Source organism: Alosa sapidissima, chromosome 5 (genome assembly GCF_018492685.1).
Source record: "Alosa sapidissima isolate fAloSap1 chromosome 5, fAloSap1.pri, whole genome shotgun sequence".
NCBI classification, from domain to species: domain Eukaryota; kingdom Metazoa; phylum Chordata; class Actinopteri; order Clupeiformes; family Clupeidae; genus Alosa; species Alosa sapidissima.
In genome coordinates this window covers 9,598,032-9,612,070 of record NC_055961.1, presented here as the reverse complement: position 1 = coordinate 9,612,070, position 14,039 = coordinate 9,598,032, and the positions used below count along the sequence as shown (strand labels likewise).

At 37.8% G+C, this 14,039-nt stretch overlaps 2 protein-coding genes across 3 annotated transcripts; both read left to right on the top strand.

Annotated features, from left to right (window-relative positions):
- The first annotated feature begins 720 nt into the window (after nucleotides 1-720).
- On the top strand, nucleotides 721-8,430 carry LOC121709058. The gene is made up of 2 exons (XM_042092106.1): nucleotides 721-1,407; nucleotides 7,863-8,430. The coding sequence occupies exons 1-2, from the start codon at nucleotides 743-745 to the stop codon at nucleotides 8,428-8,430; spliced, it is 1,233 nt and encodes a 410-aa protein (XP_041948040.1). The 5' UTR covers nucleotides 721-742.
- ift46 (intraflagellar transport 46 homolog (Chlamydomonas)) lies at nucleotides 7,919-13,594 on the top strand. Of its 2 annotated transcripts, none has more exons than XM_042093141.1 (13): nucleotides 7,919-8,007; nucleotides 8,542-8,714; nucleotides 9,205-9,301; nucleotides 9,397-9,476; nucleotides 9,613-9,749; nucleotides 10,283-10,357; nucleotides 10,498-10,591; nucleotides 10,694-10,822; nucleotides 10,958-11,076; nucleotides 11,172-11,238; nucleotides 12,028-12,088; nucleotides 12,184-12,269; nucleotides 12,995-13,594. In XM_042093141.1, exons 2-13 carry the CDS (start codon nucleotides 8,691-8,693, stop codon nucleotides 13,085-13,087), a joined length of 1,062 nt encoding a protein of 353 aa, XP_041949075.1. In that variant the 5' UTR covers nucleotides 7,919-8,007; nucleotides 8,542-8,690; the 3' UTR covers nucleotides 13,088-13,594. The 2 variants fall into 2 exon arrangements, with proteins under 2 accessions (XP_041949075.1, XP_041949074.1); XM_042093140.1 differs by having other exon boundaries at nucleotides 9,610-9,749.
- The last annotated feature ends 445 nt before the right edge of the window (nucleotides 13,595-14,039 follow it).

The window sequence follows — 14,039 nt, the reverse complement described above, 5'->3', positions numbered from 1 at the left end:
TTAAACAGAGCCAGTGTACTGATGAAGGGATAAAATAGACAGACATGGAAGGTTTGCAAAGTGATTTCATGCTCCCTTTAAAGAGTATTTTTAGCAGAGGTGTAAACGTCTGACTTCAGAAACTAAAACTCCTGCCACATATTTACTCCGACCATTCACTAAACCAGCTGATTGAAATTGGCACAACTCCTCAGCCAGGTAGAAACAATACATGGTAGGACTTTTACTTTCTGAAGCCAGACTTTTACACCTACAGTATTTTATTTTGATACATGGAGTGGCTACAGTATTTTGTAATTTATTTTGATACACTTAAAATAGGCCTACACCTAATTTTGCCCATCCCTGATTGCAAGACTATCTTACTTGCCTTACATATGCCTCACAGAATATTTACACAAACTATTTATTTTTCAAAATAATGGATAGGCTATTCTCTTAAACAAACTATTTGCAAATCTTTCTGATTCTGATGTGGAATATGGAAAAAAATATTGTTATGCAAATACTACTGTTAATTAAATGTATTGCTTTTTACAGTCATTGATTGTAGGCCTCTCTTGTTAACATGAATAGGTTAACTCTCCCAAGAAATTAAACAATTTAGACACCTGTCGCCTATCCAAAGATACTGCGCCTGGACCGTATTTGTACCTGGCCAATCGGTTCGAGAGGACGCTGAGACGGTGATTGGCACAAGCGAGTCAAACACGCGGACACTAGGCGAGGAGTTGGGGAAGCGATGAGTGCTTCCGGGAATGCGAAAGAGCCGCCAGACCCATTGGAAATGGCGTTTGGTGGACTGGGATGTGATCATGGATTGTTAAGCATGGATAAGTTTGAAACTAGATCTAATGATTTGGAGGAGTTGTCAGGGGAGCATGATAGTGAGAGTACTATAAGCGAAGGTGACGAAGGTGAATGGAATTTAATTCAAAGAGCATCGAAGAAAAGAAAAGGAAATACTAAACTAGATGAAACGAAAAGAGTTAGGACTGAGATTAAAGTAGTGATTCGATTTCAAACCCCCTGTGTATTAAACCCATTAAAAGTCAGTGAAGCAATTTATAAGCAAATAGGAGAAGTTCGCTCCGTCAGAACGCTAAGAGATGGTAACCTGTTAGTGGTTTGTCAAGACAGTGATCAGAGAATGGGATTGATGAAACTTAAAACGTTACTGGGGAAAAGTGTTAAAGCCCAAGACTGGGAAGAAAGGGGTAAAATAATGGCGGTGATATCTGGAGTATCGACAGACTTGTCAGAAGAAGACATTAAAAGCAATGTTAAACGAGTTCGAGTCAGCAAAGTCAAGCGTTTGCAAGTACTTAGGAATGGAAGTAAAGGACCAAGTTTGTCTGTCTTGTTAGTGTTGGATGAGGTTAAGATGCCTGAACGAATCATGATTGGGTATGTAAGTTATATGACGAGGACTTACATCCCCCCACCAACTAGATGCTTTAAATGTCAGCGATATGGACATATTTCTTCTGCGTGCAAATCAAAACCCAGATGTGCTAAATGTGGAGGCGAACATGAATATGGTAAATGTGCGGAAGGAACGAAAATCAAGTGCTGTAATTGCGGAGGTGAACATAGTGCGGCCTACAAAGGGTGCGAAATGCATAAAAGAGCAGTTCAAGTGCAAAATGTTAAGGTAAAAGAGATCATTACTTATGCTGAAGCCATTAAAAAGGTTGACAAAGAAAACCAAGCAAAATCAAGGGTTAAAGTAGGTATGGCCCCTTTAGATTTAACCCCTAGTCAAGCTCAAACGACCCAGAAATGTTGTAAGGTAACTGAAGATACTTTAATTGTGGATAAGAAAAGTTTCATTGCTTTTATGGTGGAAATGGTTAACTGTTCAGCCCAAGTGGCAAGTAGAAGTGATAGAATTAAAATAATTAAAAGAGCAGCAGAAAAGTATCTAGAGATTCATGATTTGTCAGTTGACTCTATTCATAACATGGTATTAGGAATTTCTGATAGCCAGGTACCAGGTGGCAGTTCGTAATGAGTCTATCAATTTTACAGTGGAACGCCAGAAGTTTAATTGCTAATGGTCAGGAACTTAAAAACTTTATTGAGGAATTAGATATTAAACCCAACATTATCTGTATACAGGAAACCTGGTTAAAATCATCACTTGATTTCATAATATATGGATATACAGCAGTACGTAAAGACAGGGATACTGCAGGAGGTGGAGTGGCCACATTTATTCAGCAGGGGATTAATTACAGAGCTTTAAATGCAGATAAAGAGGTTGAAACAGTCCTGGTTGAGATCTGGGTAGGTAAAACTAAGATTAAAATCGTCAACTTTTATAACCCTTGTAAAAGAATCCTGAGAGAAATGCTAGACAATATGTGTGAGGAGGGAAATGGGAAGCTAGTATTATGTGGAGATTTTAATGCACATAACACTCTGTGGGGAGGTACTAAGGTGGATGAAAATGGGAGCACTATTGAGGAGTTTATGGATGATTATAAGTTGGTTTGTTTAAATGACGGAAGGAATACTAGGTATGATGCGTCTCATGGAACAGGATCAGCAATAGATCTTACATTAGTATCTGATCAGATAGCAGGGGTAAGTGAATGGGAGGTTAGTGGAAATTCTCTTGGCAGTGATCACTATATTATTTGGTTAGGTATTAGAAATCAAAATGTGTGCCTTGAAGAGAATTGGTTTCCAAGATGGAGAATGAAAGAAGCAAACTGGGGGTTATATAGCATGAAGGCAAGTGGCAGGCTAATGGGAATAATGTCAGAAATGAGTAATGATGTTGATGAGTTAAATTCAACAATTACAAATATTTTATGTGAGTCAGCGGAGGAGGTTCTTGGCAAATCTTCTGGGATGAGGAAAAGAAGAATGGTACCTTGGTGGTCAGATGATTGTAAGGAAGCAATTAAAGCCAGAAATAAAGCTTTCAAAATTGTTAAATCAAATCATTCCTATACCAACTTAATGGAATATAAAAAATTACACTCAAGGGTTAAAAGAGTCATAAAAGAAGCTAAAAGGACATATTGGCGTGACTTTTGTGGTAAAATAGGAGCAGAAGTCAAAGTGGGTGATGTTTGGAGCATGATTAAAAAGATGGGAGGCATTAGAAGGGAATTTTCTCTACCTGTAATTAAAAATAATGATAAAGAGGCAGTAACTAATCAAGAGAAAGCAGAGATGCTTGCAAAAAGTTTTGTTAAGGTTCATAGTTCAAAAAACCTAACTGATGAGGAATTGTCTTGGAGAGTTAAAGTTATGGATGAGAGTAAAGGGCTACTGGGGAAACATGTAATAAACGAGAGTGTACTAGATAAGGAATTTACGTTATTTGAACTTAGGAGAGCGTTAAATGGGGTTAGGAATACTTCACCGGGGAAGGATGGTGTATGGTATAAAATGATTAATGAAGTCGATGATATGGCTAAAATGATAATTTTAAGTCTTTACAACAAGGTTTGGGAGCAAGGAAGATTGCCTTTGGGCTGGAAACATTCTGTAGTGGTAACCAGTTGGGAAACCAGGGAAAGATAAGACTGAAGTTAAAAGTTACAGGCCAATAGCATTAACATCTAACTTATGTAAGCTTATGGAGAAAATGATCACTAGAAGACTAATGTATGAAATTGAAAAAAGAGGTCTTGTCTCCCCACACCAGAGTGGGTTCCGTAATGGACGTACTACGATGGACCCTGTTGTATGTCTAGAAAATGAAGTAAGGAAAGCGCAAGTCAGTAAAGAATCAGTCTTAGCAACATCCTTTGATATAGAGAAAGCGTATGATATGCTATGGAAGGAGGGACTGTTAATTAAGCTGAATAGAATGGGTATTAGTGGTAAGATGTTTAACTGGATTAGAGACTTTTTAAAGGATAGAACAATAGAAGTGAGAGTTGGGGTTAATTTTTCTAACATCTATTCAATAGAAAACGGAACACCTCAGGGTAGTGTATGCAGTCCAGTGCTGTTCAACATCATGATTAATGATGTTTTCAATACAATAGACGACATTAGAATTAATAGAGCATTATATGCGGATGATGGAGCTTTGTGGGTAAAAGGACGCAATATTGATAATATTACAACCAAAATGCAACTGGCTATTAACCAGAGGTGGAAAAAGTACGAAAATATTGTACTCAAGTAAAAGTACCAATACTTTGATGAAATATTACTCAAGTACAAGTTAAAATACCGATCTGAAAATGTACTCAAGTAAAAGTAAAAAGTAGTTCATTTAAAATGTACTTTAAGTAAAAGTTACTTAGTTACTTTTTTTTTTTTTTTTGGGTGGGTGGGGGGGGGGGGTACCAGAACAACCAGTTTTACCAGAGACTTTCTAATGAGGAGATACAGCACTCAACTGTTGTAAAACGTGGCAAAACGTAGACATGTGAATACATTGAGCCAATCATGTGGTGTGTTGTGAATACATTGAGCCAATCATGTGGTGTGCTGTGAAGACATCTTGCCAATCATCTGTTGTGATCTCGTCGCTGGAGCAAGATTGGTGTCGTGAAACCTTACGCACACGCATTTCTGCAGAAATAGATGCCCGATAAGTGCCCAAAAAGCGTTGCAATATGGCCGCAGAGTGGAAATACTGGCCTAAAAGGACTTTGGTCCTAGCTCGAGTTGCTGCAGCCAGCAGCTAAGGCAGCCATGTTCATGCTCCCAGTGTGTAGCGCTCGAGCTCAACTCAACTCGAGCTAGGTAAAACCGATTGTTTCAGTTTTGTTCATACCGACAGTACTCGGTGACGTTGAGAAATGTCAAAAATGTGAAAAATCACCGGAGTTCTCCTTTAAGTTTGAGCAGTAGTTGATTTTAAAAGTTAGTTGCACTCATCCTTGGTCACTTTGCAGTGAACAGTAATCCAGCACAACTGAAAAGCCCCTCACAGGCAGCTGAGACAGGCAGGCCAATGTTGAGTTGCAGAGTTTTTTTTATATTTGGAAACGAGCAGAAGGTTCAGCAGATTAAAGGGTGTTGAACTGGGGGGAAAAGTGGGAAGTACTAGGACCCCAATGGAGGAGAGGGCCCTTGAAAGGTGGATTACGGGGGGCACAACATTTTCACCAGGCATTAGTAATAACTCAGGTAATCCACACATAAAAAATCCAAACAACTCCATAAGTAGAGTCATGTGTAATGAAGTGGAATAACACAGGGGAAAAGTATTGAACACGCTAAGAAAAAGCACTAAGGCAAGGAAAGGGAAGGAACGAGCTGGAATCTGTAAGTAGTTAGAGAGTAGTTATCCTTTCTATCTGTTCCTGTCACACAGGAAACATTTCATGATGGATAAAAGCAAAAAGCTCTCCCAAGACCTTTGCAACCTTATTGTTGCAAACATCAATGAAACTGGTTACAGATGCATTTCAAAAGATGCCATTATCTGCAAGTGGAAGGAACATCACTGCATCATCAACCAGCCATGCACAGGATCTCCTCACAATATTTCTGACCAGGGAGTCAGAAGGATAGTCAATTCCAAGAGCCAAGGACCACTTGGAGAAAGCTCCAAAAAGACTTGAAGGCAGCCAATTCAATTAAATTCAATTAAACAGTTCTGGAAGTAACTAAAGATCAGGATTCACAAGAGGGACCCCTGGGCCAAAATGGGCCAAAATCACACCTGATACTGCGACTAATACGTTTTCTCATACAGGAAATGTCTTGAAGCTGTCATTACAAACAAAGGCTTTCCACAAAGTATTGAAGAAATTTCAGTAGGAACGTTCAATACTTTTTTTCCTGTGTCATTCCACTTAATTACACATAACTCTTATGTTTGGATTTTTTATATGTGTGTTAATATAATGTGTGGTGAAAATTTCGAATAGACTCACTGGAAGTTTAGGCTAATTAGGCTACTGAAAAAACATTTAAGTGTTCAATATTTATTTCCACCATATATTTATTTTACCTGAATATTTTAACTTCCTTCCTTTAACTTCCTACTTTAAATGTCAAAATGAATGTCAGACGAAATTTAAAGTTTGACTGACTGTGATTTTGTATACAACATAGTGAAAACTGTCTAAGGTCACTCTCACTCTCCCTTGCTAAAGAGCTAAATGGTTTAGTCCGCCTGCACGATTCATTAGGTAGTCTACAGTATCTTTTGTTTATTTAGCATCGCTAGTAGGCCTAGTGGACCGCTAATTGTTGTGCTGCTGGTGCAATGTCTTTCTCCAAGAAAGCCAAGTCAGGTTACCAAAAAAAAAGTCCAAAACAGGAAAAAGAGAGACATTAAAATGAGGGGAAACAACTGCTAATGAACATCTTTCCAAAGAAAGGTGAGCACAAACGCCAAAACACGAAATCCCATGGTGTTTGCTTGAATATCTCCGCAATCATTAGTGCTAAAACGAACTGAGACAACCCATTGAAATAGTGGAAAATACATAGCCTAGACATGTAATCTGATGCATCTCGTGATCCAGCTCCATCTCCATCACTTTCAGAAAGACTGCATGGCGCTAGCTTGATTCATGTCCTGTTGTAGGCTAGCCTACATGCTGATCATTATCACTAGGCTAGTGGTTTAGGGCACGATTTTTTTTCTCTCCCTTTCTCCCTTTTTTTTTTTTTTACTCAAGTAACGGATGGGATTTTTGATGTAGCGAAGTACAATACTTCACTCAAAATGTAATCAAGTAAAATTTAAAATACCGATTTTATAAACTACTTAAAAAATACAAAATACACAGAAAAACTACTCAATACAGTAACGTGAGTAAATGTATTTCGTTACTTTCCACCTCTGCTATTAACAAGGTAGAAAAATGGGCATGTGAGTGGGGTTTTCATTTGTCTATAGAGAAGACTCAATTTATTTGTTTTTCAAAGAAAAGAATAAATCCCACACTAGAACTTAAGTTATATAATCAATCATTAAAACAAGTTAACGTTATTAGGTACCTGGGAGTGTGGTTTGATGTCAAGTTAACATTTAAGGAACACATACAGAAAATAAATGAGAGGTGCAAAAAGGGCATTAATGTTTTGAAATGTTTGTCAGGGTACAACTGGGGAGCGTCAGGGATGTCCCTTAAAAGAATTTATATTGCACTGATAAGATCAGTGTTAGACTATGGATGTATTGTGTATCGTTCAGCATCTAAGACATTGATTGGTGAAATCAATAGAATGCAGGCTAAAAGTCTGAGGATATGTTGTGGTGCATTTAGAACATCTTCAATACCAGCATTACAAATAGAAACAGGAGAAATGCCCTTAAGCCTTAGACGTATTAAGTTGAGTATGGCTTACTGGATTAATTTAAAGGAACATGATGTATCACACCCCACTAAGAAAGTTCTTAACGAGTGTTGGGAATATGGTAGATCCCAGATTTGTAGCTTTGGTTGGGATGGTAATAAAATAGCAAACCAATTGGAAATAGATGGTATCAATTGTAGTAAGACTGTGCCCCTGGTAGGAACTCCACCTTGCTTGTTTTGTTCTCCTATGGTAATTATGGAAACCAAAGAGATAGCTAAATCTGGAGGAGTGTATCAGAACGTAGAGCAATATCTAGAAAGTATGTATTATGATACAACACAGGTCTATACAGATGCATCTAAAGATTCAGAGGGTAAAACAGGTATTGCAGCATATATCCCTGATCACAAAATCTCTATTAAAAAGAGAACATCAGACCATCTGTCCATATTTGCAGCTGAAATGACAGCTATTATTATTGCATTACAGTGGATAGAAGAAGCTAGGCCCCCTAAAGCAGTTATTTGTTCTGATTCAATGTCATCTCTCACATCTATACAAAATGGAGAATCATCATGCCGACAGGATTTATTGAATGAAATTAATAATATCATATTTGCAATCAGTCAACAGGGAATATCAATCCAGTTTGTATGGGTACCTGCTCATAAAGGAGTTGGTGGTAATGAGGAAGCAGACAAGCTGGCAAAAGAGGCAACTAAGGAAGAGGAAGTTCAGTTAAACATTCCTCTCAGCAGATCAGAAGTTAAGGTAATCATCAAACACAAAGTTAACTTAATATGGCAAGCTGAATGGGATAAGGAGAAGAAAGGTAGACATTTATATAATATACAAAAGAATATCCTAAATAACAAACCTATGTACCCAAACAGACAAGAGGAGGTTTGGTTTACAAGGATGAGAATAGGCCATACTGGTTTGAATAATAGCTTACATGTTGTAAATAAACATCCAACTGGAAAATGTGAGTTTTGTGGAATGAGAGAGGATGTAGATCATGTTCTTTTAAAATGCTTAAGATTCTCCAGACAAAGAGAAAAGCTAAAGAGGGAAGTGAACATAGCCAAGAAAGCCTTCTCTTTAGACACCTTATTAGGTGAGCCTAGATCAGGAAACATCACTAGTGCTGTCATCACATTTATCAAAGAAACACAATTAGCAAATAGGATTTAGTTGGTTGTTTTGTGTTTTTTTTTTTTTTTTTTTTTTTTTTTTTTAATTATTTATTTTATTTTTTATTTTTATGATTTTCCTTGAAATAACATCCAATTGATTGCATCTCAGTCCAGTAGATGGCGGTAATACACTTTGCCTGTAAACTGCCATAAAACCTGACAGAAGAAGAAGAAGAAGTACCTGGCCAATCTAGTTTTCAGTTACATGTTTCGTCTGGTTTCCTGGGTGACGGTAAACGCAACAGGCTGGTTTGCTTCATGGAGAAAACAGAGCGGTCAAAGGCAAGTTTAATCGTCCTGCTAACATAACAGAGAATCACGAATAGTGGAAGATCAATTGCTTTTAATGCAGAGTTTGAGAAGTAGTTGTTATTTTTCTTGATGGAATTGAGTTTCATGCAAACATCTCATTTTTATATCCAGAGGCTCAGAGCTAACATTAGCTAACACTGACTTGTAATGCTAACGCTAATTTGCTGTTTAGCTTGGATAATAACAGAGGGGCTGGTAGTTTACTACAAAAGAAACCACATTAGGTAACGTTAAGATACTGCCGTTAGTGCTATGGTGTAACCTTTGCTAGAATGGTAGTGAACTAGTGGAACAATAGCTAACCTAAAGTTGCCAGCCAATGTTAGCTATTTTGTAGACGGGTAAGTTAACCTAACATGTAAGAAATGTAACGTTCACGTTAGCTAATCTAAGCAGTTGTTCCCTATGTAACGTTAATGGTAACTCGCTAACGTTAATTCTAATGTGGACATGTTTTCAGACTAAACTGATCAGTAACCAGCCGTACGACGAAAGCTTGGACGTGAACGATTCGGAGGAAATAGCAAGTGTTTACACTCCAACACCACGTCAGACAGGCAAGTTAACGTTAATGTGAGGACTTGACACCTATGCCTTGGCTATGTTACAAACAACTGGTTATCTTAAACTAATATTAAGTCATTTATTGTAGCATCCAGATCAGCAACTAGAATAAAAAACCGTAACGTTATGGCTACCAACAGCAGTGATGAATTTGAGGAGGATGGTAAGGTAAGAGGAATCCCATATACAAAGCAGTGAAATATGAGAGTGGACAATATTATACTCTGGTTTAATATTATGTTGAACAGTAAATACTTTTATACTATTACAATAATGTCTGTTATATGCTTCCATCTCTCAGCAGAAAAAGAAGAGTGTTCAGGGAGGTCAGCATGGTCTGAGTGAGAATGAAGAAGAAGAGGAGGATGAGGATGACGATGATGATTCAGATGAGTCCGAATCAGATGATGAGGAGGGAGAACAAGGGTCTGCTCCAGAAGGGTGTGTTATTGATGTCAGAAGTTTCGGTGCTAGGCCCAGAATGTTTGGCATTTGAGGGTTTCCCCCACTCTGGTATAGACCCTTTCAACAATAAAAACAAAAACAATGCTTGAACGTTCTATTTGGGCCCCAATCTACTTCCTCTGCATTAAGATAACATATGGAATGTTAAAAAGGAAGTCTTGTGGGGCCAACTATGATGCTGATAATGGAACTCTTTTGAAAGGGTCTATAAGAGAAGGTGGGAAAAGACACAATGTTTTGTTTCTTATACAGTATATTATACAGACATGCATGCTGTTCCAATGGCTTATTTTGGTACACTACATGTTGATGGGTAGAAGGAGAAATGCAAGCCGGACAGTTGCACGTTAAACAAGCCATGTCAGTTTCACGTTAATAAGCCTGCATTAATATTATGCAATATGTAAAATAGTGTAGTTTATATGGTAAATGTGTTAATGTTAAATTCAGCTCTACTATTTGCTTCATTGGTCTCTCATATCTTTTATATTGTATATATGCTTTAACAGGGCGTACGATCCATCAGACTTTGACCATTTGCCTGTCACAGCAGAGATTAAAGAGCTTTTTCAGTACATCACACGGTACGTGTTCATCTGCCCACCACACACCAAAAACCACAATTGCAGTCAGTGGCAGCATGTAGTCATGCTATTTGTACTAAACAGAACCACATCCTACACGGTGTGACTCAGTATGCTATATGGTCTTGACTCTGTTATAGGTACACGCCACAGACTGTTGAGCTAGACCATAAGCTTAAACCTTTCATCCCTGACTTTATCCCAGCAGTGGGGGACATCGATGCATTCCTTAAAGTGAGTCAGAACGTGTTTCCTTACACATTTCTTTATTGTTGTTTTGCTGCTGAGACCTAAAGTTGTTTCTAACTGTAATGTGTCTACTTGTATGTTCTTTAGGTTCCTCGCCCAGATGGGAAGCCAGATAATCTGGGCTTGCTTGTTCTGGATGAGCCATGCACCAAGCAGTCTGATCCCACAGTGCTGTCCTTGTGGCTCTCTGAAAATAGCAAACAACACAATATCACTGTAAGATGAGTGTTTGTATATTTTGTATTTGTATTGTATATTTCACTGTGTGAAATATACAAACACACACCACACATTTTTATTGTGATATTGTAAATATTCCTCTGTATGCATTGTACTGTATGTGTTTCTCAGGAACTGAAGGTGAAAAGTATAGAAAACCCAGAGAAGAACCCTAAGGCTATTGAGAATTGGATAGAAAGCATAAGTGAGCTTCACCGCTCGAAACCTCCTGCTACCGTGCACTATAACAGGTTAGCGGCATAGTGATTCTCATTGTCTTTGCATGCAATGAGCAGATGCAAGATGTCAATTGGCTTAAATCTGTTCATGTGTGCACTTTCCTTAGGCCAATGCCGGATATTGACACACTGATGCAGGAATGGCCACCAGAATTTGAAGAGCTTTTGGGAAAGGTTTGTGTGAAGTTTTAATTGCACTTTCATTATTGTATTATTTGTAATTGTATTGTAATTTGTATGTGTTGGTTGTTTATTAAAAGCAACAGTTTTGGTGAGGTTATCTATCTAACTGCTGAAAAACAATGAACACCAACAAAAGCACGAATGGCACTGACAAATTGGCTGGACACATTATGTTTCCGGGTTGTCTACGTCTGTCCATCCTGATTTTGTTAACGCAATATCTCAAGGCATGTGCTTTAAATTTGGTACAAATGTTCACTTGACCCTTTGTCAAGTCCCACCTTTCTATACTGGAAACCTGTAGACTTACAAAGCATTAAAACTCATAATTCTGATACTTGAAACATGAAGTGTACAGTAACCATCACATAAAATCTGAAAATGGGTGAAAATTGGGTAATTTCTCCAACAAGCTAAGTTACTGCCTGGGAGCAATAGACAGCTCTTCTGATTACCTATTTCTGGATGTGCGCATGTTACGTTTGTTTAGAGCACAAGCTTAACATTTAGTACAAATGTTTACATGGAGGTCAAAGTTCAAGGTCACCGTGACCACATTCCCATGAAATTATGTTATTATGTAAATGTCATACCTAAGATGTTGCTGCAGACATGGCATTAACTAGTCCAGTTAAATTGCAAATGTATAAGTGCAAGCATTATTGGAATGTCAGTATTAGCCACCTTATAAGGCCAAAACTGTTTTTATTTGTTGTTGGCTGTTGTTGCCTCCAAATTCAAATCTACCCCACCTTCATTATTTTAACTTTACTTTCATAGGTGAACCTGCCAACAGCAGACATTAACTGTGATTTGGCTGACTATATTGACATCATTTGTGGTAAGTATTCTTTTCCATTGCCATTATCCTTAATGGTATTGAATTTGCAGATAACTAATAAAACATATATTTCTATGGATTCCTTCCTTTCACAGGTGTTCTGGACATTCCTGTCTACAAAAGCAGAATCCAGTCTCTCCATGTATTGTTTACACTTTACTCTGAATTTAGGAACTCACAGGTAATAAGACTACCATTTCCAACATACATATTTCTTCTATGCATCCTACTCAGACAGATACAAGTTTGCAATCGCCATCAGATGCACAATGTGTTTGTCAGCTACACTCAGGAATACAATTAGGAAGGCACCACACTGGTCAGATAGGCCTGCAGTATGTCTGAATTCACAATGATGTTGAACACTTTGTTTAACCCTAGAAGCCAGATCAAGGTGGAGAGAATGCATTAGTATGCCTACCTATGAGTAGATCCAACTTGATGTCGAATAGATATGGTTGTGTGATTCCCCCCATACATGTGCAATGTGGCTATAGATTTGTTGCATTGTGCAGTGAGTGCCTATTCTATAAAGCGGAGTAAATATGAAGTAGCCAAGACATTTTTAGTCAGTTTCACTTTGTAATCTGAACAAGTTCTTTTAGCCTACTATTTAAACTCTGCCGTCATCTTCAGGTATGACAAAAAACTTTAAGCCTGTTGTACAACAAAATATCACATATCAGTTTCACTTTGGCTGAGATTCCCAAGATTCATGAAGAAATTACCAAACTATATTTCACATGAATTTGTAGGGCATATGATGGAACATAATGGTCATAATGTGTATATATAGTTCATCATTATATATATATATATATATATATAATGTCATCAATATACAGTATAGTCAAAAATGGTGACATCCAGTTTGAAATCTCTGTGTGTCTTGCTTGCTTGTTGCAGCACTTCAAGGCCTTGGCTGAGGGACAGAAGACAGACACCCCGCTTGCTCCTCACACCGGCCCCACAGAAGCAGACACACTAACTCTTGATTAAGCTCAGAATAGGTGACCGGATGAGTCCACCAGACCCCATTTCCTGTCTGAAAGGAGCGTTACCTGTACAGTCTAAGCTTTCCGTTTCTGTTTTTACCATGTCTTACATTTAAAGTGTATATAAAGATGATATGATACATAGTAACAAAGTAAACCATTATATTGTATATGTTATGTGTGTTGTTATTTTTCTATGATGTGGTTGTAAACAAAGGATACCTTGAATGGAGTAATGGTCATGATGAATATTCAATGAATAATTTGGACCTTGTATATACCTTCTATTTGTGGTCTTTGAACCACAAAACACAATGTGCCATTGCAAAAACAACAGCCTTGTCTTAAACTCAGCGGCCCCTGACTGTTAAGGAAGACATATGGAAAACATTCATTATGATTTTTTTTTTTTTTTAATTTATGTGTGAGGCCATCACTCTTGGGCCCTACAATTTGTCCAATACACACATATTGTTTGCATTTACAAATTAAATTACACCTTTTCAGACAACTTTTCTGTCTCAATCTGACCCTCATCCACTGGTACCAATTTCAGTCACAATATTTTTTTGTTCCAACAGTGTTCCACCACCTTAACAGTTCATGGTGACCCTCACCTCTGACTAATTATTTATCTTTCGGTTAGATTATTTATCTAACTGTGATTCATGGGTCTATCCATAACCGGCAGGTAGAGCGGGTACGGGTAAAATGTCCAGATAGTACTGAACATTGTGCTATTCAATAGTGCTAGCCACTACGTTTCATTACCGTAATTTCCCAACTATCGGTCGAGGTTTATACATTGATTTTGCAACATTTCTTCAGCTATGAGGTTCATACACGGGGGCAGTTAAAATAGTATTAATATGGTTCTGTTTTTTTAACTTGCATAAAACACTGTCCTGCTGTTTATACACAATGCGGCTAATACACAAGAAATTACTGTATGAAGA

Excerpts from the sequence above, each read along its gene's own strand:
- LOC121709058 (XM_042092106.1), top strand. The coding sequence starts at position 743 with ATGAGTGCTTCCGGGAATGCGAAAGAGCCGCCAGACCCATTGGAAATG. Across the intron at positions 1,408-7,862 it reads CCTGAACGAATCATGATTGG|TCAACAGGGAATATCAATCC; the intron begins GTATGTAAGTTA and ends ATTTGCAATCAG.
- ift46 (XM_042093140.1), top strand. The coding sequence starts at position 8,691 with ATGGAGAAAACAGAGCGGTCAAAG. Across the intron at positions 10,592-10,693 it reads ACATCGATGCATTCCTTAAA|GTTCCTCGCCCAGATGGGAA; the intron begins GTGAGTCAGAAC and ends TATGTTCTTTAG. Across the intron at positions 12,270-12,994 it reads CTGAATTTAGGAACTCACAG|CACTTCAAGGCCTTGGCTGA; the intron begins GTAATAAGACTA and ends TGCTTGTTGCAG.